Consider the following 25,583-nt stretch of genomic DNA (forward strand, 5'->3'; position numbering starts at 1 on the left):
CAAGGAGCTGTTGGTTCTTAAAGCTGCATGTGAGAAAATTCAAAATTCCCTGATGTTCTTAACCCACGACCCCAGTCTTAAGAAAAGAAAGAAAAGATTAGTTGCTTGGGGTTCGATCTCTGAATTATCTAATTTTATCTAGAAGGCAGAATCATTTGCTCAAATCTCTAACTGCCATGAAACTTCTTATGCCAGATAGGTCAGATGATGTCACTGATCTTATCTGCAAGCAAACCCAGCAACCCTGCCCCTGAAAGCAATGATTCCTTGCTAACTTCCAAACCAGTCCAGAGTCAGCCTTGGACATAGGACTTCTCAGGGAGGTGTTTCCCCGACTGGGGATCCCTAAGCATGTGAACCTCAACTATGCCACAGTACCTGCTTCCAGCCTTTTCATAATCAAAGCATATCTCCTGAATTCTAGTGGCTCTAGATCCTTCAGAGTGACACCTGTCTTGATTTCCTATTCAAGCATGGAACATTAACATAAGAAGCTGAAGGTCTTCTGTGCTAGAAGCCACCTAGACGGCCCTCGTGTTATTACTGAACCATGGATTTTGTGAACAATCTGCTCCTGCCTCAAGGCCACAATTGCATCCTGGTCTTGTGAAATTCATTACTTCACACCCCTTCCAGCTTGGGTTCCCCAACAGTGAGGGTACACGGCTTCCTTGAAATCTCCACCGGCCTTGGTTTTATGTAGTTGCAAAAGCAGTAGTAGCCCACCATTATCACCTGACTCACTTACTACCACCCGGTGAAAAGGGCATCATTATCATCATCATCCCCATTTTACGAATGATGACACAGAGGTGAAGACATTAATGGGATTTGCACCAAAGATGATCTCCTCTAAAGCTAGGTTTCAGCTATTAATTCTATGGGCAATCTGATCCCACCATTTCTGGTTTATCTCTGCCCTTGGGTAGGCTTTCTTCAATGATGTCTGCGACCTCTAAATCAAGGAAGACCTAGCTTCCATGGGCACCTTTAATCTGGTAGGCAAACTGAGCAGCACGAGGACTGGGCTTCTGTTGGAGCCACGTACACAGTACCAATGGACAGACCAGCACACGGCCTGCCCCAGATTACTCCTGTGATGCAGCCTAAGACCATGGCCCAAGGCACCAGGTGTTCCTCCAGTCAGAGCAGCACTTGGGTACTAGTGGTTAGGACTCAGGCTGTGCGATAATACCTCCACAGGGTAGTCAGCAGACAAGGAAGCACTTAGAACTCAGTACATGGTAGCTATTATTATGCCATCCTAACGCTTTCTTCTAACTTCTTCTAGCTCCCCAGGGACCTATCATAACATAGCTCCTTAGTCCAGTTCCTCCCACAGAGCAACTTACGAGCCGTAAAAGCCCGTGACAGTCTCCCCTGCTCTCCCAACACATATCAAGCCATTCCAAGAACCAAAATGCCTAAGCCATTAGGATCAATAACAAATACCTTTGATCGTATTGTGTGGCTTTTCTTGTGAACCTGTTAGTAGATCATAGGGGTCGACCATGCTCTGGAAATTAGACTACTGTGTTCAAGTTGGGGCTCTGCTACTTAACAGCTGTGTGACCTTGTAAGACTTAGTTAACCTCTCTGAGCCTCAACTTATCATTTGTAAAATGGAGGTAATCACACCTATCTTCTAGGATTGTTGTGAGAACTATCCTTGTATCTATCTATCTATCTATCTATCTATCTATCTATCTATCTATCTCTATCTATCTATCTATCTACCTACCTATCACCTATCTATCTAATATACCTATGTTTCAATCTCATCACTTTCCAAAAGGATTTTATGGAGGAAAATAACCTTAAAATTCAAATTAAAAAACAAAACAAAACTCATATCTATATAAATGATACACATACATATATGTCTGTGTGTGTATACACACACACACGTATATATATAACATAAAACTAAAATAAAACTCAAAATAATCTTTGAGGTATCATTTTATATCTGCTAAACCTTTAATTTTCTTTCTTTCTTTCTTTCTTTCTTTCTTTCTTTCTTCCTAAAAGTTTATTTATTTAGGGGTGTCTGGGTGGCTCAGTCAGTTGAGCGTCCCACTCTTGGTTTCTGCTCAGATCACCATCCCACAGCTTTGTGCGTTAGAGCTCCCCCTGTGTCGGGCTGTGCACTGGCAGTGTGGAGCCTGCTTAGGATTTTCTCTCTCTCTTTTCTCTGCCTCTCCCCCACTCGTGCTGTCTCTGTCACTCTCAAGATAAATAAATAAACTTAAAAAAAAGTAAAGTTTACTTATTTTGAGATAGAGAGAGAGAAAGAGAGAGAAAGAGAGAAAGCAGGGAGGGGCAGAGAGAGAGGGAGAGAATCCCAAGCAGGCTCCACTCTGTCAGCTCAGAGCCCAACACGGGGCTGGATCTCACAACTGCGAGATCATGACCTCAGCCCAAATCAAGAGTCAGATGCTTAACCAACTGAGCCACCCACGCGACCCTTTTATTTTAATTTTAAAGTAAATGTACCCACTGTTGGCCAGGTTAAGATGAAGGTGGTTTACTTATCAATCGCTTACACAAATATAAATTGACTCAACCTTTCTGGAATGCATTTTAGAAGTATATTTCAATAACTATTATAAAGTTTGCTCTCTTGGTCCCAGAAAGATAAATCTAAGGATTTCCTCTCAGGAAAAAAAATCCAATAGAAGGAAGAGTTCAAATGTACAATATGAATTCACATCCTAAAATTGGTAACCAAGGGTACAAAAATAGTAAAATGGCTAAGTAATGTACCCATCACCACCCTGCTTTCCCTCACAACTATACCAAAATGAAAATCATAAAAGTTACACTGCAAAGTAGAACTAAAATGCCAGGCTGAAAAGAAAAAAGGAAGCATCGCAATGAACCTAGGAAATGATAAGCAATATGTATATTTATTGTGCACGCATATGGATAAATACTCAGATTGTGAAATAAAACAACAGATTGATTGAAGATGAGTAACTTCCTACTGCTCATTTCTAGTGAATTATTGTGATAACCTTATTTGCATTATTAAAAAATGTTTTTAACTTAGGACGTGACCACAGTTAGTATACTCAAGTTCGATTTTAGCTGTGTAGTTTTTTGTTTTTGTTTTTGTTTTTTAATTTATGTTTATTTATTTTTGAGGAAGAGAGAGGGAGAGAGAGCGAGCGAGCAGGGGAGAGAGGCAGGCAGAGAGAGAAAGAGACACAGAATCAGAAGTAGGCTCCAGGCTCCCAGCTGTCAGCACAGAGCCCGATGTGGGGCTCGAACTCATGAACTGTGAGATCATGACCTGAGCTGAAGTCGGCCGCTTAACTGACTGAGCCACCCAGGCGCCCCCCGCACATTAGTAATTCTTACCACTCACATATTGTTAACAGTCACAGAATTACCACAACCTTGACATAAACTATCTTTCATAATATATCTACAAGCAGAAGCCTATTGAACGGGTTTCTAGTGTATACCGAACTTAGACTTTGCAGAAGTATATGGTAACAAAATTCCTTACCACAGATCTCCTTTCTGATCTGTGATGAGTGATACAGTGATCCAGCAAGCTGTCTTCATCCAGTTCCCTCTGACAAAATGGACACACACACCTGGAAATTGCACAGAATACAAAAATGACTAAAATTGCTAGCATTTAAACTAGAGCTAAGCAATAGAACGTAGGCAGATCTAGTTTCCAGCCCTTGTTCTGGAAACTTCCAGATTTGACATTATTTCTCTGATCCATCTGATAATGGTCAAATGCCTACGCTTTTTCTCATGGAGAAAAGTTAAGTATCCTCCCAGGGCCACCGCGGAGAAACGGCTAGAGCAGCATGTGAAGCACTTTATTCTCTTTGGAAGCGAAGTGCAGTCTGAGCACCCATTAACTGACAAACCGGGACCACGTCACCCAGCTGTCCCTGGGTTACTTTTTCTCTTTCTCTTCCTCCCTCTCCTAATTCAGGAAACATAACTGGGTGTTGTTTGTTTTTCAGCCCCACCAGCATATTACTACAGGTGACTATAAGGAGTATTTGACCTTTACGTCCGTGCTGTCCAGTACAGTAGCTATTAGCCATATACGTCTGTTGTCACTTAAAATGTGGCTATTGAAATTGAGTGATGCTGGAAGTACAAAATGCACTGTGAGTTTCAAACGCTTAATATAAAAAAAAGCAAAATATCTCAAAAATGTTTATATTGATTACATGTTCAAATGGTAACACTTAAGCTATCTTTGGTTAAATAAAATACACTAAAAATTAATTTTGCTGTTTCTTATTGCCTTTTTAGTGTGGCTATTAGAAAACATAAACTCACATGTGTGTTCTATTGGACAGTGCTGCCTTAAACGCATAGGTACAATATGGAGGCTTGAAATTTTTTGCTCACTTTCTATCATAGATATAACTTCCTGTTCCCTAAGACTTATACCCTTAAGAATTTTAAAAATTTGAATCATGCAGCAGTTAAGTTCTTCTATGAAGCAAAGATTTCTATCTTAAATGCAAATCTTACTCCATCCTAGAGGACTGATTAATCAACAACCCTCCTCATTTTCTATTATTTTGTTTATTACTTAATTCTAACTAGCAGAAGAAATTAGGATTTAAATTAGCCTGGATATATTTTTATATTTTTATAAAAGCTAACAACCTTGCAATCAAACGCATACATTTTCTTAACCCATTTATTGTCCTTCCTTCCTACTGGTCCTTGCAACCAAGCTAATAGAATTCATACTCTCCTTTGAGCTAAAATACTCATTTAAAATTTATAACATCATGGTATAAAACTAACCCTACAATAAATGGATACATTTGCAAAGCAATCTCTAGTAAAACAAAGGAAGGGGGCAATCATCTAGACTTTCAGGTTAGGAAATTTGAGCTTTCAGTGCATTTTCTTAAAATAAGTAAAGCTACATTTTCCTTCAGGAGAGGGAAAAAAAGTCACACTCCTACTGAATATTACTATTCATAACTGAGCTCATACTTAGATTAATGGTTTCAAAGCCATCAGCCCATGCAGGAAAACACAAATCATTTCCATATTTTTTTGGTAGGGAGAGACTCCAACCTTTGTAATTACTCTGCCCATCAAGAGAGTAATGGCTCAGATTCATTTCTCTTTTTTTAAAGGAAAAAATAATAATGATCACTATTCTTCATTGCCCCTACTAACTATTTCCATCCTTCCTCTAGCCCCATAAGATTACCCACAAAAAAGATGCCTGCCCCAGACCTGTTCTTCCTTGTTAGACTATATACTGAGGTGTCACTTCCTCCCTTCTAAAGACAAACCAGCAACACAAGAGGAAACGAGCTGGGGCACTGAGCAATGGCAGTGGAAGAGTGAAAAAGAATCCAGGATCTACGTCAATCTATTAGTCAGAAAATAGAGCCGTGAGGAACTTAAAACAGTTCCATGTTTTAGTTTTGGATCTTCCTTAATACAAACTTGTCTGAGGAAGTTCTTCCAATCTCTCCAGTGCTTGGTTGGTACCCCCATGCAAAGTTTTTCAAGTACAGAAAGCAAAATTCTTTTGTAAAATGATTACCAATAGGAGGTGTTATGGTTCAGAGCCTAAACACACTCCATACATATTTTCACAATAAAACAGTTAACTGTTCCAGCCTATTAACTTCTCTCCCAAGCATATCAAATTTAGCATTCAACTATGTTGTGCTGAAACAAACCTTGTTGCCGTCTCCCCAAGTTCTTGCAGTGGTCCATACTTATCTATATACTTCTGACAAGATCTTATGTGTGCCCTCATTTCGCTGAGGCAAACCTATATAAAAGCAAATTCAAAATAAATTGCCTGTTGCAAAGGGGCTCAATGAAGTCTTATGATCCAGCTTTATTACTTTCATTATTTCAAACAAGATCATATATAGTGTGGGGTCAGTTGATTACAAGGATGCATTCATGACAACAGCACAACAAAGTTAAGGCATTATCACAAATAACACTTTAGAAATTTCTCTAATACTTCAAAGACCCAAATGTTGAGTTCTTGAATTTGGTTCTTCCAGAAAGCATATGTTTTTTAAAGTGGAAAGACATTTATTAACTCAAATTTACTTTTTTTGGATGCCATTACCTAATCTGGTGACGGTTAAGAAGTAAGAAAGAAAAAGGGGAGAGGAAAAAGAGAGCAAGGTGGAGGAAAGAAAAAAGAAAACAATAAGAAGAGACAGAGGAAAAGGAAAACAATGACAGATAAAAAGAGCCAAAAGATGGATTTTAATTTTAAAGACGGTCATAGTAAGTAAAGGAAATCCTGTCCCTCAGGGAAAGATATAAATACCACAGTTTTATAATATATCCAATGGTATTACATGAATTCACAATACACAGTATACTTAATGGCCCCATTAAGAGCAAACATAAAAGACAGTTCTTACAGTCCATTTTTACCAAGGCAGAATAAAGAGCCCTTGTTCCTTCAGATATACATTCAGAGATCCTAACCATGAGGCTGTCTGTGGCTAAATAACACATATTCTACTAAATGTTTCATTAGAAACTGATAAGATCTTGTGCTAAAAGAAGCTTTGTACTGCTGTGGTAAGGTGGTCGACCCACCCTGCTTCGTTTCACTCAAACTACGGAAGTTAAACCTCAAACATGAAATCTAACGTGTAAGGAAACTGTTATAATTGCTTAGCAAAAGACAAAAACAAAAGCAAGTGGAAAAGTGAAAACATATCCTTGTTTTACACATATCCACCTAAAAGACGTACAAAGTAGGACCGATTGAGGTAGCTGTCAAGACACTGTTTTCCAACTTTTTTTTTTTTTAAGTTTTTTTTTTTTTCAACGTTTATTTATTTTTGGGACAGAGAGAGACAGAGCATGAACAGGGGAGGGGCAGAGAGAGGGAGACACAGAATCGGAAACAGGCTCCAGGCTCTGAGCCATCAGCCCAGAGCCCGACGTGGGGCTCGAACTCACGGAGTGTGAGATCGTGACCTGGCTGAAGTCGGACACTTAACCGACTGCGCCACCCAGGCGCCCCATGTTTTCCAACTTTTAACAACCAACTTTATACGTCAATTCTCTCACATCTCGTTATTACTTTTGTTAAAAGTTCTTCCTTTGTATTTCTTGAACAACAAAGACAAACATTCTTCATACAAATTAGAAATTTGGGGACTGTATACTGACAAAGGAATTGATAAATTCATGGAGTGTCTACTCTAGGCACAAAATTGTAGAAGACATTGTAAGAGATGGCAAGCCACTGCGCTTGCTCTATAGGTGCTTATAATCTAATAGAAGGGGGCAAAACCACATGTAGACAAGTAGATAGGAAACTGTTTGATACTGGGGACTCCAATACTAAGGCCAGGCCTCTGAAATGGAAATCTGGCCGTGACTCTGAAGAATAGGTAGAGTCTAAAATGGCTCTAGAAGGTGGGGCGCCTGGGTGGCTCAGTCAGTTAAGTGTCTGATTTTGGCTCAGGTCAATCTTGTAGCTCGTGAGTTCAAGCTCAGCATTGAGATCTCTGCTTTGAATCCTCTGTCCCCCACCTCTTTCTGCCCCTCCCCAGCTGGTTTTTTTTTTCTCTCTCTCTCTCTGTCTCTCTGTCTCTCTTTCAAAGTAAAGAATAAACTTTAAAGAAGGAATGGCAATATTCCTGGCAAGAGGAATAACATAAAAAGGAAGAGACAGAGGGGCACTTGGGTGTCTCTGTTGGTTGAGTGTCTGACTTTGGCTCAAGTCATAATCTCATGGTTCATAGGTTCGAGTCCCGCATTGGGTTCTGTGCTGTCAGCATGGAGCCTGCTTCAGATTCTGTGTTTCCCACTCTCTCTGCCCCTCCCCTGCTTGGGCTCTGTCTCTCAAAAAAATGAAAACACATTAAAAAAAAAAAAAAAAAAAAAGAAGTGACAGTTGTAAGAAATACCTCAAAGGAAAAATCAAAATACTTGTGAATAATCAGATATAAGGGGTGAAAAAAGGAAGGGGATTTCTATCCAGGATCATTGAGAGAATATTCTTGTTTCTGATAGACACCAAAGGTGGGATAAAAACTAGATGACAGAATACTACAGTGAGTTGGATTTGTGCATGTTGAATTTTATATGATGACAAAACATATCAAAGTAAAAATAAGCAATAATCTATTATTATAAATATTAAAAGCTATTGATTTTGAGCATTTACCATGTTCCAGACAGTGTTAAAAGCCATACATGTTTTATCATTTTCCCTTACAACCATCCCATGGCATGAACACTACCTTTTTTTTTTTTTAAAGTAGGATTCATACACAGCACAGAGCCAATGAGGGGCTCAAACTCATGACCCTGAGGTCAAGAAGACCTAAGCTGAGATCAAGAGTAGGACCCTTAACTGACTGAGCCACCTAGGCACCTCATGAACACTATCTTTTCCCTCATTTTACAAAAAGATGAACTAATACTTAGATGATAACGTCCCCAAATCACAAACAATGAATGACAGAATTCGTGTTTGATCCCAGGATGTCTGACTCCAAAGACCATGCATACATTCTGTAGTCAGACAGCCATGAACACATTATGGAGTCTTACATAAATATTCAAAAAAATATATTAAGCACTGTGCACCAGTCACTTTTCAAAGTGCTGGGTACGCAGTTGCCAATAAAATAGACAGTCCTTTACCCTCATGGAAATCAAATCTGGTGGGGATAACTGACATTATATTAAAAAATCCCAAAAGCATAATTCCAAATGGTGATGAATAGTACAAAGAGAAAGCATAGGGTACTAAGAAAACATAACATAGATTAACAATCAAGAAAGTTCTCTAAAAAATTCAGATCCTCAGCACGTAATCTCTCTTTTGATCTCTAGACTTCATATAATAATTATCCCCCCCTTAGCAGTTCAAATGTAACATATTTAAAACTCTGTGGATTCTTCTCCAAATTTGCTCTCTATATCAGCACCTTCACCTACACATGTCAGAAACCTGGGAGGATTCTTCTGACACTTTATATTCTCACTCACCCCCACATCCAGTCAGTTACCGATTTCCTTCCACTGTCTCTCCTAAACACCCCTCGAAACAATCCTTTATCCTTGTCTAACGCTCTCGCCCTAACCCACCTTTCTTACCTTAGCCATCCTTAGCCACTGAACTGGCTTCACCAATCCTGATGTGCCCCCTCCAAATCATTCTGCGCTCACATGCCAGAGCAATATCTTAAAAATATAAACCTGATCGAAAGCTTACACTCAGTGACTCACTACTGCATTTAGGATAAAATCTAGAATCTTCCCGTGGTCTTTGACACCTCACATGATCTAACCAGGCTAGTAGGAAACCCGCAAAAAGATGTGATCAACGGAGAGAAACACTGCAAAGTCCAGAATACAGGAGGAAATATGCCACTGGAATTATGCCAGTAGGCAACATGATGGGGGCGGGGGAGGTCACAGGACCGACGGGAAGGGAGGAAATGGAAGCGGTGGGTGAAAGCATTTGTCTGAAAAATTAGGTGATGGTAGGAGTCAGGGGCCAATTGCACCACAGCCTATACATATGAGAACAGAGAGAAGGAAGGGGAGAGGCAGAGACAACAAACTTTAGAAAGTCAGGGTAGGATGAAGACAAAGGCATGGGTGAAATGATCAGCTGCATAACAATTTCCTCAGCAGTCCAAGCCGGGAACCGTGAGCACAGGCAGAGGGCCACTTACCAGGCTGTCACACTCAGCGCAGTTCTGGTACTCTGATTTCATTCTTCTGGCTACATCAGTTGCTGGAACTCCTTCTGAAGGAAGATATGCCCGGCAATAAGGGCAGGTCCATTTATTGTTCTTTAGACTGGTAGCGATACAGGAACGGCAGAATCTACCCAGAAGAAACCAAGAATACATCACTCTCCTGAAAAGGTATAAAGGAGCCACCAGTCTGTGTTTGTTTGTGCACACTGTATTTTCACGGCACCTTGCACGCTAGGAGCTGTACTACCAAATGCAATGTGCATTTGCATCCCCTGCTTGGCAGACAGTCTCTTGCTTTCACATGAGACTTCTTTGGAGTCACAACTCACTTCATGCACTGCATGCACTGAAACAAAAGAACACAAAGTAGTGGAATAGAATTCCCATAAACAGAATGAAAACCATAACCCAAAGGATACTTAATGTGTTCTTTCTTTTCTTTAATTCTGGGGGGGAGTTCGGGGAGAAAATAGGTCTTTGCTCTGTGGGATTTTGTATGTTAGAGAAGAAAGTAGCAAGAAGTCAAGGAGGCAAAATACCATACATGTTATTATTCCGATAAACTAATCATAATGTCTGGGCATCTGGGTGGCTCAGTCGGTTGAGTGTCCAACTTTGGCTCAGGTCATGATATTGCAGGTCGCGAGTTTGAGCCCCGTGTCCAGCTCTCTGCTGACAACTCAGAGCCTGGAGCCTGCTTCGGACTCTGTGTCTCCCTCGCTCTCTGACCCTCTCTCTGCTCTCTCTCTCTCAAAAATAAATAAACATTTAAAAACATTTTTTTAATTGTTATATGCGCACAAAGGATGCTGACATTTGCATTGTTCTTGAGGCATTTGCTTGATGTTTATGCCTGTCCAACATCCATTTCCTCTTTCTTGCAATAGCATCCTGATTTTGCTCTGCAGGAACTACACCTCTTATATGAGACACAATCTGGTGGGACCTCAGTCAAGGTGTCCACAATCCCCTGCTGAAGACAAGAGCACCTGGAATGGGCCAGACTCAGTAAACCCTCTCTCTAGAAGATGAACACTAAACAGACTGACATAAGACCGATTCAGCAACAACTTGATGGGATTGTCCTGCTCTTTATTTGGAATCCCAGATCTGTCTAGATCCCTACCCTTTCTTTTTTCCTAGATGTTTTGCTTTTATTGTTGTTTAGTAACTTTTTATTCGAAGTAACTTTAAACTTCGTACACTGGTGGGTTTTTTTAAATTTTTTAATGTTTTATTTATTTTTCAGACAGAGAGAGACAGAGCACGAGCGGGGAAGGGGCACAGAGAGACGGAGACACAAAATCTGAAGCAGGTTGCAGGCTCTGAGCGGTCAGCACAGAGCCCGACACAGGGCTCGGACCTACGAACAGTGAGATCATGACCTGAGCCGAAGTCAAACACTTAACCAACTGAGCCACCCAGGCGCCTTTTGTTTTTTATTTTTAACAAACTTTAAAACACTTCCAAGTGCCTTAATTCATTTGACCTTAACAAACCCCGAGGAAAGATCACTATTGCCACTTCTAGAAGAGGAAATTGAGGCACATCAGGGTTAAGTTACTTCTGCAAGGTCACACCTGTAGAAAGTACCTGAACTTGGTTGGTCTTAAGCTGGGTTTTCCGACTCAAAATTCGTAACTGTTCTTTCAAGAGAAATTCCTACCAGAATCAAGAGATCGAAGTCCTCTGCTGTATTTTCCTTCTCTGTGCTTCAGGTGATTAACAGGTGATTAACTGCAAGTTGTAAGGCACATTCTGCCCTCGCACTTCTTTGAGTTCCTAACAAGTGCTTCTCAGAGTGTACTTTTGAAGGGTATTTATTTCAAGTGGTCCATATGCTCAAGTTATACTTCTGACACAATACCTTCTGTTCGTTTAATTTAGGAACAAGCGGATGATACTTTGTTTTTGTTTTTAGTCAACTAAAAACCTTCCCCTTTCCTCACAACTTACTTGAGTTTTATACCAAGACAAACAGAAGACTAATATTGGTGCCCTGCCCTGTGGTGGACCCTAATAGACATGATCTCATCCAGCTCCCAGAGTAACCCTAAAATGCTGCTCTGCCTTTTCCTCACTTGACTGGAGGCAAACTGAGGTTGTTCACAGAGGTGTAAGAACTTGCCAAGTTTACACACCCTGAACCCCAGGTAGTTTTGGTCGGGGCTCAAAAGTCTGTGTAGAAGGTCTTCAACTTACAGTGGTTCCACTTACGGTTGTTTGACTATAGTGATGCAAAGGCGATACTCATTCAGTAGAAACTATACTTCAGATTTCGAATTTTGATCTTTTCCTGGGCTAGGAATATGCAGTATGGTGCTCTCTTACAATGCCGGGCCCTCCCAGTCAGTCACTCAGGCAAACAACCAATACACTTAAAACCATCCTACACCCATATGACCATTCTGTTTTGCACTTTTAGTACAGCAGTCAATAATCATAGGAAATATTCAACACTTATGAAACAGGCTTTGTATTAGACGATTCTGCCCAACTGTAGGCTAATGTAAGCGTTCTGATCATATTTGGGTAGGCTACAGGCTAGGCTAAGCTATGAGGTTTAATACGTCAGGTGTATTAAATGCATTTTCGACTGACTTTAATTTAGGATGGCTTTACCAGAACAAACCCCATGTGAGTCAATAAAGAGCTGTAGTCCTTTTTAAGTCATCTCAGTTCCTCCCAATGACCAGCAGAAGCAGCAACACTTTGAGACTGTGGGTGTACTCGTATAAACCAGTGGGCTTTACAGAGTACATTTCTATGGTCATTTTGTGGGTCTTGCAAGTGTTTTTGTAACTACAATTGATAACTACAATGGAAATGCCTAGGAGATATTCATGAAAAGTAGCACACTTCAGGCATTAAAAGAAACCAAGTCCCTCAACTATAATTCCCCTACATTATTTACACAATGATAGATGTGGCAGGAAACTCTCAAATGAGCATACATCGACGTTATTGCATTATATGAGAGAATATTCGTTGCAAATCTGGTAGATCAGTCAATTAGTTGTCCTCATCTTAACAAAAGTGATTATTAAATGGAGAACACACATCAAGGCTAAAGTGTTTTGGAACAAACTGACCTTGCTGGTTTTGAGTACATAAAAACCACGAGTTTTTAAAGTGTTACCAATAAGGAAATGAACTTGATCCCACTGCAACTTAAGTCTCATGTTTTAGAGTGCAGAAATAAGATTGCAGAACTACTTAGTTCAAAAAAATCTGAGCTTAGTGGTTAGTTAACCATTGGGCTCTGCGCTGACAGCTTGGAGCCCGCTTTGGATTCTTTCTCTCCCTCTTTCTCTGCCCCTCCCCAGTCCATCCCCAGCTCCCCAGAAGCATTCTCATTCTCTCTCTAAGATAAATAAAAACTTAAAAAAAATTTCTTTTTAAATCTGAGGTTAAAATTCTCCCCTTAAAGGTACAGTTATCAAATTCAAATCTTGTGAACTAGAGAATTTAATATCCTTACTCTAGTGCATTAGCATAAGAAGTATACAAGTGATCAAGCATTATATGAGTTATCTAATTAGAATCCATATGGGGATATTCAGGTTTAGGTAATGTGTGTATATATATAAGCTATGTAACAAGGTACAAAAGCAAGATAACTCAAAAATACAACCTCTTGGAAAGCAAAGTATAGAACTATGTATATAGCATAAGCTATTTATAATTTGTAGATGTATAAAAGCATCTAGAAGGATTAAAAAAAAAAAAAAAAGAACATTTACCAACCCGTTGGAGAAATGGGAACTGGAAAGAAGAGGTGGGTATGTGGTAGAAGGAGGAGATTTTCATCGTCGAATTTCAAGTTTAACCCTATAACCATATTACCTACACAATAAATGATTCTTTAAAAAAGTTAATCAATTATAATCATTCAGGATAAATGGTCCGGTAGTTTTTTGTAAAACAAAATATATAGGCACCCTTTGGTCCTGCAATACCAAGCCCATGTTTTCACTCAAGAGAAGTGAAAACATATGTCTATTTGTACAAGAATATTAATAAGGAGTGTTTTCATAACAGTCCCAAACTTGAAATAACCCAGGTGTCAGCAACAAGAAAATGAATAAACAAACTGAGGCATATTCCCCCAATGGAGTACTACACAACAACAAATTACAATACACACAGCAATATGGATGAATCTCAAAGGCATACCAAGTGAGGAGTGCCCGGGTGGCTCAGTGGGTTAAGCGTCTGACTCTTGATTTCAGCTCCGGTGATGATCTCACAGTTTGTGGGATCCAGTCCCGAGGTGGGCTCTGTGCCGACAGTATGGAGCTTACTTGGGATTCTCTGTCTCCCTCTCTCTCTGGCCCTCCCCGTGCGCATACTCACTCTCTCTCAAAATAAACATTAAAAAAAATATATATATATACTGAGCGAAAGAAGCCTGACACAATAGAGCACATCCTGTATAAACTCTACTTATGTGAAGTCCTAAAACTGGCAAAACTGACCTATGGGATAGGAAAAAACTCACAACAATGGTTGCTCATGGGGGATACATGGACAGGGATTGGCTGGCGATATGTGGACATGAGGGAACTATCTGGAGGTAACGAATATTTCTGTACCTCAACAGGGGTTGTATCTAGGAGGTATTCATTTCACTGCAGGTGTAATTTACCCCAAAAAAACATAAACAAATACTGAAGTCTGGTTAGTACTATGTATGTTGAGAGAAGAAGGAATTGAGTGTACTGATTATTGTAATCTACTCTGAAATGTATCCAAAAGTAAGGTGGATCAATGATGGATAGGTATGTGATAAAATGAGATAAAAGCAATATAGCAAAATTAACAATTGTAGAATCTAGTTGGTGGATATCTAGGTGTTCACTGCACCATTTCTTCCAATTTAGCTGTAGGTGTGAAGTTCTTCATAATAAAACGTTAGGGGAAAAAACGTTAGGGAAAATTAACCATCTTACTATGACTTAAAGTTTGTTTACTCCTGAGAAAAAGTTAGCTGTAAATTTAGGAAGGGAAATTTTTGGAGGATGAGAAACCTGAAATGTTTAATGGAACATGAAGAGAAAAACATTAAAAAAATTTTTTTTCAACGTTTATTCTTTTTTTTTTTGACAGAGAGAGACAGAGCATGAGTGGGTAGGGGCAGAGAGAGAGGGAGACACAGAATCTGAAGCAGGCTCCAGGATCCGAACTGACAGCACAGAGCCTGATGCGGGGCTCGAACTCACAGACGGTGAGATCACGACCTGAGCCGAAGTCAGATGCCCAACCGACTGAACCGCCCAGGCGCCCCGAAAAAAATATTTTTAAAAATATTTTTTAAGGACATCCAAATTCCATCTGAAGAAAAGATTATGCTGCATTTATGCTTACTTAAATAAATTTCTTTAAGTTTATTTATTTATTTTGAGAGTACGTGTGTGCGTGCACAAATGCACATGAGCAGGGGAGGAGGAGCAGAGAGAGAGGGAGAGTGAATCCCAAGCAGGCTCACAGGCTCCTTGCTACTAGCTTAGAGCCTGATATGGGGCTCAGTCTCACGAACCGTGAGATCATGACCTGAGCCAAAATCAAGAGTTGGACGCTTAACCAACTGAGCCACCCAGGCGTCCTACTTAAATAAATTTAAAGAGCGCAAAATAATTTGGAATACAATAAAAGGTTGAAGAGAGAAAATTCCATAAGGAATTTTTATAACCATCGCTTTTAGCAAGAAAAGTTAATCCATGGTTATAGAGAAGACTTTATGAGAGAATGCATAAATCTGCACAAACCTCCCTAGACCCACCCATACAAACATTCATGCACTGGTGACATTTTTAGTAATTGCTTACTATTGTCAGTTAGTGTTCGAGATGAAATCGTGGCAGTGCCGAAGGTCCCTGCTCTCAGAGTTCTGGAAATGGGAGAGAGGCAATAAGCAGGTAAACAAATAGACTGGCAAATGATAAATGCTTCGAGAAGAAAACAGTTGACAATAAAAATTGAGTGGGGCAGAGAGAGCATTTAGATGGGTGGTCCCTGAGATGATACTTGAAGGCACCACTCTGAGGAAGATCTGGGAATGGTTTTCCAAGCTGAAAACAAAGAGTACAAAAGACAGGGACGATGTTGCTGAGGTATAGAAAGCCAGCATGCTTGAAAGGCAGGAGGTCCCAGGGAGAATACCTGGAGATATGGGAAAGGGGAGTAAAGGGTCAGGAGACAGACCATAAAGCCATAACTAAGTGTCATAGGAAGGCACTGGAGGGTTTTAAGAAGGAGGGTGATGCAATTTGACTTACATTATATAGATCACTTGGGGTCCCTGAAGAACAGATTACAGAGGTACAAGAGCCTCCTAAGAGTGAGGAGCTTAGGTTTAAGTCATTGGAAGAGTAAGTTCAAGAGAGGGGGATGGCTTAGACCAGCAAAGAGGCAATAGACAGTGTAAGCGGACAGATTCAGAATTTATTTTGGAAGTGAGGCAAAGGGACTTATGACATCCCAAATGACAACAAATATATGCCCTATTATAATAAGTAAAATGAGTCAAACACAAAAGACTACTTATTGTAGGATCCCAAAACGTAGTTACAGAAAGCAGATGGGGTTGTTGGAGCCAGGGGGTTGGGAAGGGAGTTGTCTACAAACAAGGTGAAGGAGGGGGACGTGGGTGACTCAGTCAGCTAAGTATCCGACTTCAGCTCAAGTCATGATCTTACAGTTCATGAGTTCGAGCCCCACGTTGGGCTCTCTGCTGCCATCTTGGAGTCCTTCAGATCCTCTGTCTTCTCTCTGCCCCTCCCCTGCTTGCACTCTCTCTCTCTCTCAAAAATAAACAAAAATTTTAACAAAAATGTTTAAAAAAAAAGAATTTGAAGGAACTTTTTAGGGTAATGTAATTAACTGTACTAGGTCTTGTTTGTGGAGGTAGTTATAGGATTATAGATAACTACCAAAATCCATCAACTTGTACACTGTGTGAATTGTACTGTATCACCTCAATAAAACTGAAAAACAACACAACAAAACAAAAATGCCCCAGTGATGGCACGCCTGGGTGGCTCAGTCGGTTGGGCTTCTGACTTTGGCTTGGGTCATGATCTCGTGTTTCATGGGTTTGGGCCCCGCGTCGGACTCTCTGCTGACAGCTGGGAGCCTGGAGCCTGCTTCTGTGTCTCCCTCTCTCTGTCCCTCCCCTGTTCCTGCTCTCTCTCTTTCTCAAAGAATAAATAAACATTAAAAAAAATTTTTTTTAAATGCCCCAGGGACAATAGACTGGAAACAACAACATTGCATGAAGAAGAGCACCGAAATACATACAGCTCAGAACCATTCAGAATCCTTTTTTTAAAAAAAATTTTTTTACATTGATTTATTTTTGAGAAACAGAGTGAGACAAAGCATGAGCGGGGGAGGGGCAGAGAGAGAAGGAGACACAGAATCCGAAGCAGGTTCCAGGCTCTGAGCAAGAGGTCAGCACAGAGCCTGATGCAGGGCTAGAATTCACAAACTGTGAGATCATGACCTGAGCCGAAGTTGGACGCTCAACCGACTGAGCCACCCAGGCGCCCCAGAACCATTCAGAATCTTGCAGTCCTCCTTCCTACCCCACCCCAGGCACATAGTAGCTACTCAGTAAACTGAAATAACTAAATCACTTATGAGGAATGGATCAAAGGAGAATTTTCTGGGCAGGGCCCAACATTCCCATCAATAACACTGTTGTATCCTTCTGAAAGAACCCAAGAGATAGAAATGAACACAATAAGCGATTCCTATTTGTCTGCCCCCTCCCCACCTTCATAAGGTGGTTGAGAATGATCAATCATAAAAGACATTATCAGAATGAAGAGAAATTGGATGAAAGACAGAAGCTAAGGATAGAAGGCATTGTATTTTTTTTTAAACTACTTCAATGTTTTCAAAAATTCTGAGTGAGGGGCGCCTGGGTGGCTCAGCCAGTTGAGCGTCCGACTTGGGCTCAGGTCATGATCTCGCGGTTCGTGAGTTCAAGCCCCACATAGGGCTCGCTGCTGTCAGCCTGTCAGTGCAGAGCCTGCTTGGGATCCTCTGTCCCCTTCTCTCTGACCCTCCCCATTTGCGCTCTCCTAAAAATAAATAAATATTTTTTAAAAATTCTGAGGGAGTTGCCATTGCTTTAAAATCAGATCTTATAACTAAACCCAAATTTCTGACTTTTCATGAAAAGCTAGTCTCCTCCAAGTCTGGACTCAATTCCCCTGTGGTCATGTGGGCTAATGCCCCCATCCTGTGGAGTACTCACCCTCCACATTCATTTACATCACTTGTTGTTTGCAGCTCCTGAAGAAATGAATTATGGATTCATTCATATGGAAATGACTCTAAGATCTCTGAAACCAGATGGAAACTTAAATACCCTGCTCCCAAAAGTTATTTTATTAACTCCTTGCTGTTTCCTGAAATTACGTGATTATCAATAAGACCCTTATAATGAAGAGGTCAGCAAAGCATTGTAGAAAACTAAGGAAAGGCTTGCTGAGGACACCGGGTACAATTATGTACCCAATCTCAAGAGGTAAAACTGAACCCTATGTATAGTAAGGGAGGGAAGGGATGCATTAGGGACTCCATGGGGTCTAAGGCTAAACAGGCAAAAGAAGTATCCAGACATCGTCCCAAATGGGACTCTGGAAGAGCCACTGGCAACATGAGGTAGATCTAACATTTTATTTCTGTTCTCAAGAAGCTGCCTCACTGTGGGCATGCCGATGGGAAGCTGAATGAAAATCTTGAGCGGGCTTGGTAAGCTTGAAAATGTGAATAGAATAAGGGGAATTGCTATTGTTATTCAAGGTGATAAGAATCTTAGGCTAAAACATTCCAGTGTAGGGCAATAAACACGTACACACACCCACACACACCCCACTCCCTCTTCACCTACATGCATCAGCCTGGACAGGCCTGAGTACAGCTATTCTTAGAGCATAAACCCTCCAGCCACCCACTGCCCCTAAGATTTCCTTTGATGTATTTATGTATTCAGTTCGGTTCCACTCAAAGTCCATCCCGGGAATGGTTCAGCTTCCAAAACCTGACTCTGCATATCTCTATACCACATTATGTGTTGATTTAAAATTTAATCCCCTAGGGGAGCCTGGGTGGCTTAGACGGTGAAGCAACTGACTTCTGATCAGGTTGTGATCTCACAGTTTGTGGGTTCAAGCCCCACGTCGGGCTCTGTGCTTACCGCCTGGAGCCTGCTTTGGATTCTGCGTCTCCCTCTCTCTCGGCCCCTTCCCAACTTTTGCTCTGTCTCTCTCTCTCAAAAATAAATAAACATTAAAATATAAATAAATAAAATTTAACCCCCTAAAGAAAAATTCTATTTTTTTTAACTTAAAATCTTAGAGGGGTGCCTCTCTTTAACCTTCAAATGCTGTCCTCAACTTGCTGTATTTTACTGTCAATTAAATAGGGTTGGCTAAAGCCATGCTTCAAACTTTAACATGGCTATCAATCACCTAAACATCCTATTAAAACAGTTCCCAATTCAGTAGATGTGAGATGGGACCCAAGATTCTGCAATGCTCCTGGTCCACGGGCCCGCAGCCAAGTTCTGAGGAAAATCTCGGCATAAAACTCAATCTGCTACATTATTTAGGTTTTGTTTGTTAGAGAATACATAATTTAACAGATCACTAATATTTAGTTTGCCTATGACAATACTAATGTTGCTAAGTAAACACAGAGCAGTCCAACCACCAGAGGAGGCATATTTCAGGCCAGCTTAATCACATCTTTCTGAAATTCTCAGTAATACAGGGACAGATGAGTAACCTCATAAAAATAATGGAGTTCAAAAACTATGATGGAACTGCTATCTGTTACTCAACTACATAGCATCCGTTGGCTGTCACTATAGAGTGGTTGTTCCTGCCTGAGGGACATTCACCAAAGTATTCAATCTGCATTTTATTTTAGACTCATTCATTAATTCAACTAATATTAAACATCGACTAAGTGCCAGACTTCTAAGGAACAGCAATGTAGGAAGTAGCATTCTTTTATTAGAGCAATGGCTCTCCAGAGTGTTTGGACCTTGATGGTACAAGAGATCCTAATCACCTGAATTTAAGTGATGCTTAACCCAAGCACACGGGGAAGAGGAGTCATTCTGTATACACTTGCTTTAACATCAGGGGTCTGGATGCTCATATTTAAACTTCCAAGTTTCATCTTGAAGTCAAATCACAGGTCAAATAATATGTCAATGATAATTGGCAATCAGTTAGGAACTTCCACAATATTCCACTTCTTCAATTCACCTGCATCTGCGCCCATTTAATGCTCTACATCCTGTGAAATGAATAAACTGTCCATTCTCCTAGCTAAGGCCAATCCTCCCTCCACTCCCCAATCCGGGCTTGTAAATTCCAGCACCTTCCTCCCACTCCAGGGCATTGCTTCTGAAATTCTCTCCTCTCCCATGAATGAGTTTCCCCCTCACTATTGATTCATTTCCATAACCATGTGGCATACACCATTTTTCTTCTCTTATAAGAAAACTCTCTTGATCCCACTTCTCCTTCCTGTATTGTCCCAATTTCTCTCTTTCGCTTTGCCTCCCAACTACATCAAAGGAATTCCTATGCTTCTTTCCTCTAACGCCTATGATCGATCACCAAACCACTCCAATTAGGCTTTGGCACCTACCATTCCACTGAAACTGCTCTTCTCAAGGTCACCAATAGCCTCCACATTATTAAATCCAGTGATCAATTCTCAATCTTCATCCACCAGACCTTCAAGCATCACTAGATTCAATGGATCCCTCTTCCCTCCAAAGTGCTTCTTGCACTCACTTGGCCTCCAGGACACCCGATGGTTTCCTTCCTATCCCTATGGCTACTTCTTTTACAAGTTTTCTCTCTCTCTCTCTCTCTTTTAATGTTTATGTATTTATTTTGAGAGAGAGAGAGAGAGAGAGAGAGAGAGAGAGAGAGAGAGCGCACATGCACAAACAAGGAAGGGGCAGAGAGGGAAGGAGAAAGAGAATCCCAAGCAGGCTCCTCCCTGCCAGTGCAGAGCCCAACGTGGGGCTCAATCCCATGAACCATGCGCTCATGACCTGAGCTGAGACCAAGAGTTGGATGCTTAACCGACTGAGCCACCTATGTGCCCCTGATTTTCAGGTTTTCATGTCTCAGCTTCCAAATGTTGGTACGTACCACTGCTCAGTCCTTGGACCTCTATTCTTTTCTGACTACACTTACTCCTCAATAAATTCATCCAGTCCCATGGATTTATATCAAGGATATGTTTATGATTCCCAGTTTCATTTATCTACAGCTCAGATCTTCCTCTGAACTCTAGACTCACATATCCAATCGCCTATGCAACATCCTTTGGTTGTCCCAGACTTGGCCTGTCAGTTATGGAACGCCTGACCTGACCTTGTTCCTCATTCCACCTTCCCAGTCTTTCCTATCTCAATTAGGGCAACCCCAACCTTGGCTCAAGCCAAGCACTTTACACTCAGCCTTGACTCCTCACTTCCTCCCACACTCCACATTGAATCCATCTTGTTAGCTACACCTCCATACTGATCTAAAATTCTACCACTCACCACCTCCACTGTTCCCTTGCTGGTTGGTCCTGGTCTCTTTGCTGGATTATTACAGTGGCCTCCTAACTCACTCTCCTGGTCCTGCTCTTCCCACTGCAGTCCATTCTCAACACAGCAGCCAGAGTCATCCTTTTCAATCAGCTCATGCCATGACTCTGTTCAAAATCCTCATTTAGGGGCGCCTGGGTGGCTCAATCGGTTGAGCATCAAACTTTAGCTCAGGTCTTGATCTCATGGTTCAGGAGTTCAAGCCCGGCATTGGGCTGTCTGCTGTCGGCACGGAGCCTGCTTTGGATCCTCTGTCCCCCCTTTTCTCTCTGCACCTCCCCTGTTTGCACTCTCTCTTTCTCAAAAATACGTAAACATTTAAGAAATAAAATAAAATAAATGTCCCACACCCCATGCAACTGCCCCTTACATTTTTCTCGAGCTGAACTACCTTCCTCACCTTCTAACTTCCTCCAAAAAAAGGTTGTTGAGACCCTGTTTATTAATAGTTCATGCTGAATTAAGTATAGAAATTGAGAGAAGTATTTTCAGAAGCTTGTATAGAAATCTGACAGAGTAATTTTATGTCTGTTGAGTATATTTAATAACTTTTAAAATGAGGGCTTGTGTTTTATGTATCTTTGGTATTTTTTAATTTCAGTTTCCCACAATATGTTTTTTATTTTATAAAAGTATTGGTCAGTGATGGGCTGAAAAACACAACAAAACAAACAAAACCTCAGTGGTTCTTTACAGCAGATAATTTGAGAAGCACTGCTCTAAATATCTTTAAAATTGCATCTCTCCCACATACTTCCCATCCCATTTCCTCACCTATTTTTTTTTATCCCTAACACCTATCTCTATATGACAAGGGATATACTTAAAAAAAAATTTTTTTAAATGCTTTTATTTATTTTTGAGAGAGACAGAGACAGAGCACAAGTAAGGGGTAGCGGGCAGAGAGAGAGAGGGAGACCACAGAATCCGAAGCAGGCTCCAGGCTCTGAGCTGTCAGCACAGAGCCTGATGTGGGGCTTGAACCCACAAGCTGAGCTGTGAGATCATGACCTGAGCGGAAGAAGTCGGACGCTTAACCAACTGAGCCACCCAGGCACCCCTCAACCTCTTGATTCTTTTAGATAACTAACTCCCTTAGCTCCAGCTCTGACCCTTCCTCAAACCCATTGTCCCAGTGCCTTTGGGATATTTCTATTTGGATATTTCCCTCTCAGACCACTGTACGCTCAACAAGCCCCATCACTTGTTCATTAACAACCTCCTGAGCTGAACTCTGTCCCCTTTTATCTGTTACTTGCTAAGGAGTTGCCTTCCACCCCTTTCTCCCCCATTTATCATATCCAACTGGTCAACAAATTTCCTTGAATACTTACTTTAAATATAAATCAGACTCCCTTTCAGTTTCCTTTATACAGCTTCAACTTATCTGCCCCCTCCTCATCTACCCCCTCCCCCTCACCCACTGATAGTAGAAGATAAAGTAGAGGTAGGAAACCTTTCCCCCAAAATATGTTTTAACAACGGATACAGAGATATGAATAGAGTCAATTTGAAATGACAGAGCATTAAAATAGAACTTCTTAAATTCAAGGCCACCAAAGGAAAAAGAACTAAGCTAAAAGAAAGGCTATCTGGGACATCTTGAAAATGTCATAGATCAATCTTTTATGGCCCGGTTTTATTCCAAAAGAAATATAAAGATAAGAAATAATACTGTTCGTGGGTTCTTGCTTTGTGGAATGACTTTAAAGGAAACAGATATCCTGTATTGAGGCCTTATGATGAGCTACTTTTACATTTCTTAAAAATTCATAAAAATTCCATTATTCACCCTATTTTACAAATGAAGAAACAGAGTCAAAGAGATTCAGCAACGTGGTGGTCAGACTGCTGGTCAGTGGCAGGGCTGAATTTCAAATCAAGCCCACTGTTTCTACTGCATCACAATACGATTTATAAAGTGCTATGTACATATTCATTCAATGTATTTTTGCCATTATTCATATCTTGCTTGACTTGAAATAGGCTTATTTTATTTAACTCATTATTATTATTATTTTTTTAAGTAGGCTTCCACACCCAGCACGGAGCCCCATGTGGGGCTTGAACTCACACCCTGAGATCAAGACCCGAGCTGAAATCAAGAGTGGCACCCTTAAAGGACTGAGCCACCCAGGAGCCCTCTATGAAATCAGTTTATAAACAGAAATCAGCATACACAAACAAGTTCAAAAAGTTTGGAAATTAGCTTCCATATGGGATAATATAGACAGGTTTCATCTGCACTTCTTCATTTTCCAATCAAAGGTCAATGGAAGAGAGTAATTCATTTCAGAAATACAAATGGTGTTAACAGCACTCACAGTCTCCAGTGCAGAAGGAATTGGAGTTAACATTTAGAAAGTGGAAGGGGCCCAAGTAAATTTGCCAAAGGGAGGAATATGGAAATTCTGCCCACAGCCAGAACAATGGACATAGATTTGTCAAAACAAAGAACAGTAAAAGTGAGGGAAGGCCATTCCTCCAGCCCTTGTGCTACTTCATGACTATTTTTCCAGTTGCTGGTTTCCTATTCAAACTCTAACAAAGAAAAAGATTAAACAAAAGATTTAACTTTTTACACCTATGTATTATCCTTCAGCAGAACCAAAACCCTGCGAACAGTAAGTTATAGTATTCAAACTCCAACAGGAGCGGGGGGGGGGGGGGTGGATAGAAAACTATCCCCAATCAGATAACAATCTCCAATACCAAAGTTACCCAATGCCATTCAGTTCTACAAAAGACACCTTCAAGACTTGACACCCACTGTGTATCTTTGGGGGCAACTTTAAAGTTTTAATGCTCATTCGGGCTAAATTTAAATGTAGTTACCACAAGGTTATTACTGCCCTGAGCTAATCAATATATTATACCATCACACAACAATATCTTGGCTTCCATCTTGGCCTTGGGGTTTATGTCAATGAACTATATCTGGACAGCTGAGAAACAACATCAGTAATCAGACAGGAGGTCAATTAGACTTGAGTTTAAAGTACAAAGCTGAAACAACAGGCCCTGAAAATGCAGCCACAAAATAATGCCCAGGGCACTCTTTATTTAAAACACTGTGTGGGCTGCATTTTTCTTCCTTGGCTCACTACTGGGCTTTTCAGTGGTGAAAACTGCTTCTCAGTTACTGGTCTATAGGTGTCAAGGACCACCTCAGTCCTTTTAAAAACATTTTGTGCACGTGCATTTATAATATGGTAACTTTTTTCCTGGTAAGCCAAAAACACTTAACTAGCCATTGCGGTATTATTGCCTTGGAGCTTCATCAAACTATAAACGGCCGGCCAAAGACATTAAGCGGGCTTCCGCGCTCTATGCAACCACCCCCCATCCACGCACCCCGACCCCAACAGGCACACACTCGGCCACACACCCAGGCAGCCACGGAAAGCAAGCTTCTATGTAAACAGAGTGAACGAATCCACAGATCCAACTCCTATTACTAGTTACTCAAGCACACGTTTTACATAGGGATTTTGTTTTTAAACTCTTCTTAGAAACTAACAGCAAGTTTTAGTTCCATGGTACCTGGTTTTTAAGACAGTTATTTTTATCTATACTTTCCGGCGATTTAGGGAAGCGCTGCGTAAGGGAGGGTAGTCTGCAAGCTCCCATCACTTTGTGGCTGGGTTTTTAAACGGCTACACTCCAGGGCTCCGTGCTAACGTTCAAATCCCAGCCCCGCCCTGACAGGTACTTAAACTGTTAGGACTACAGAGTCACTTGGGCGTTCCAGTTTGGGTTGATCTTTCAGGGGCCTGAATGTCCGTGTTAGGAAAGGGAGGTGGGGGTGGAAGGACAGTTTGCTCAGATCTTTGTTTGTTCAAGAGGCTAGGCTCAGTGGGCGTTCTAGAACACGTGCACAAGCCAGCAAAACAAAACCGACCTGGGTTCTGCGGGGAGGGCGAGGGGGAAGCACGGCCCGATTAACTGAGTTCAGCGGGAGAAATGCTCTGCAGGAGCCCACTGCCTTGTGCCGAAGCGGGTGCTGGCTCTCCAGCCGACAGCACTTTCCCCACTTGGCAAGCCCCGGCTCCCGGCGGGTCCCGCTCCTGGGATCCCCATCCCTGGGGCTCTGCACCTGGGCTCCGGGAACAAGCAGCTGGGGTGATGGGGGGAGGCTCTGCAGAGCCCGCTTGTTAATGTTTTTGCCTCCTGAAATCCTATGTCACCTTCCGACTGGTCATTTTTCCCGCGGCCCGCACTCGACG

At 41.2% G+C, this 25,583-nt stretch overlaps 1 protein-coding gene across 3 annotated transcripts in view; it reads right to left on the minus strand.

Moving 5' to 3' along the window:
- RNF125 (ring finger protein 125) overlaps positions 1 to 25,583 on the minus strand; it is a 96,616-nt gene that overhangs the window by 13,699 nt on the left and 57,334 nt on the right. For all 3 annotated transcript variants that reach the window (XM_040479154.1, XM_040479153.1, XM_040479155.1), the window contains exons 4-6: positions 9,696 to 9,849; positions 5,697 to 5,791; positions 3,515 to 3,605 (exon numbers count right to left, since the gene is read on the minus strand). In XM_040479154.1, coding sequence (XP_040335088.1) covers positions 3,515 to 3,605; positions 5,697 to 5,791; positions 9,696 to 9,849 — 340 coding nt within the window. The remainder of the gene's footprint in view (positions 1 to 3,514; positions 3,606 to 5,696; positions 5,792 to 9,695; positions 9,850 to 25,583) is intronic.

This window comes from Herpailurus yagouaroundi, unplaced genomic scaffold (genome assembly GCF_014898765.1).
Source record: "Herpailurus yagouaroundi ecotype Mexico unplaced genomic scaffold, PumYag 142, whole genome shotgun sequence".
Lineage (NCBI taxonomy): Eukaryota > Metazoa > Chordata > Mammalia > Carnivora > Felidae > Herpailurus > Herpailurus yagouaroundi.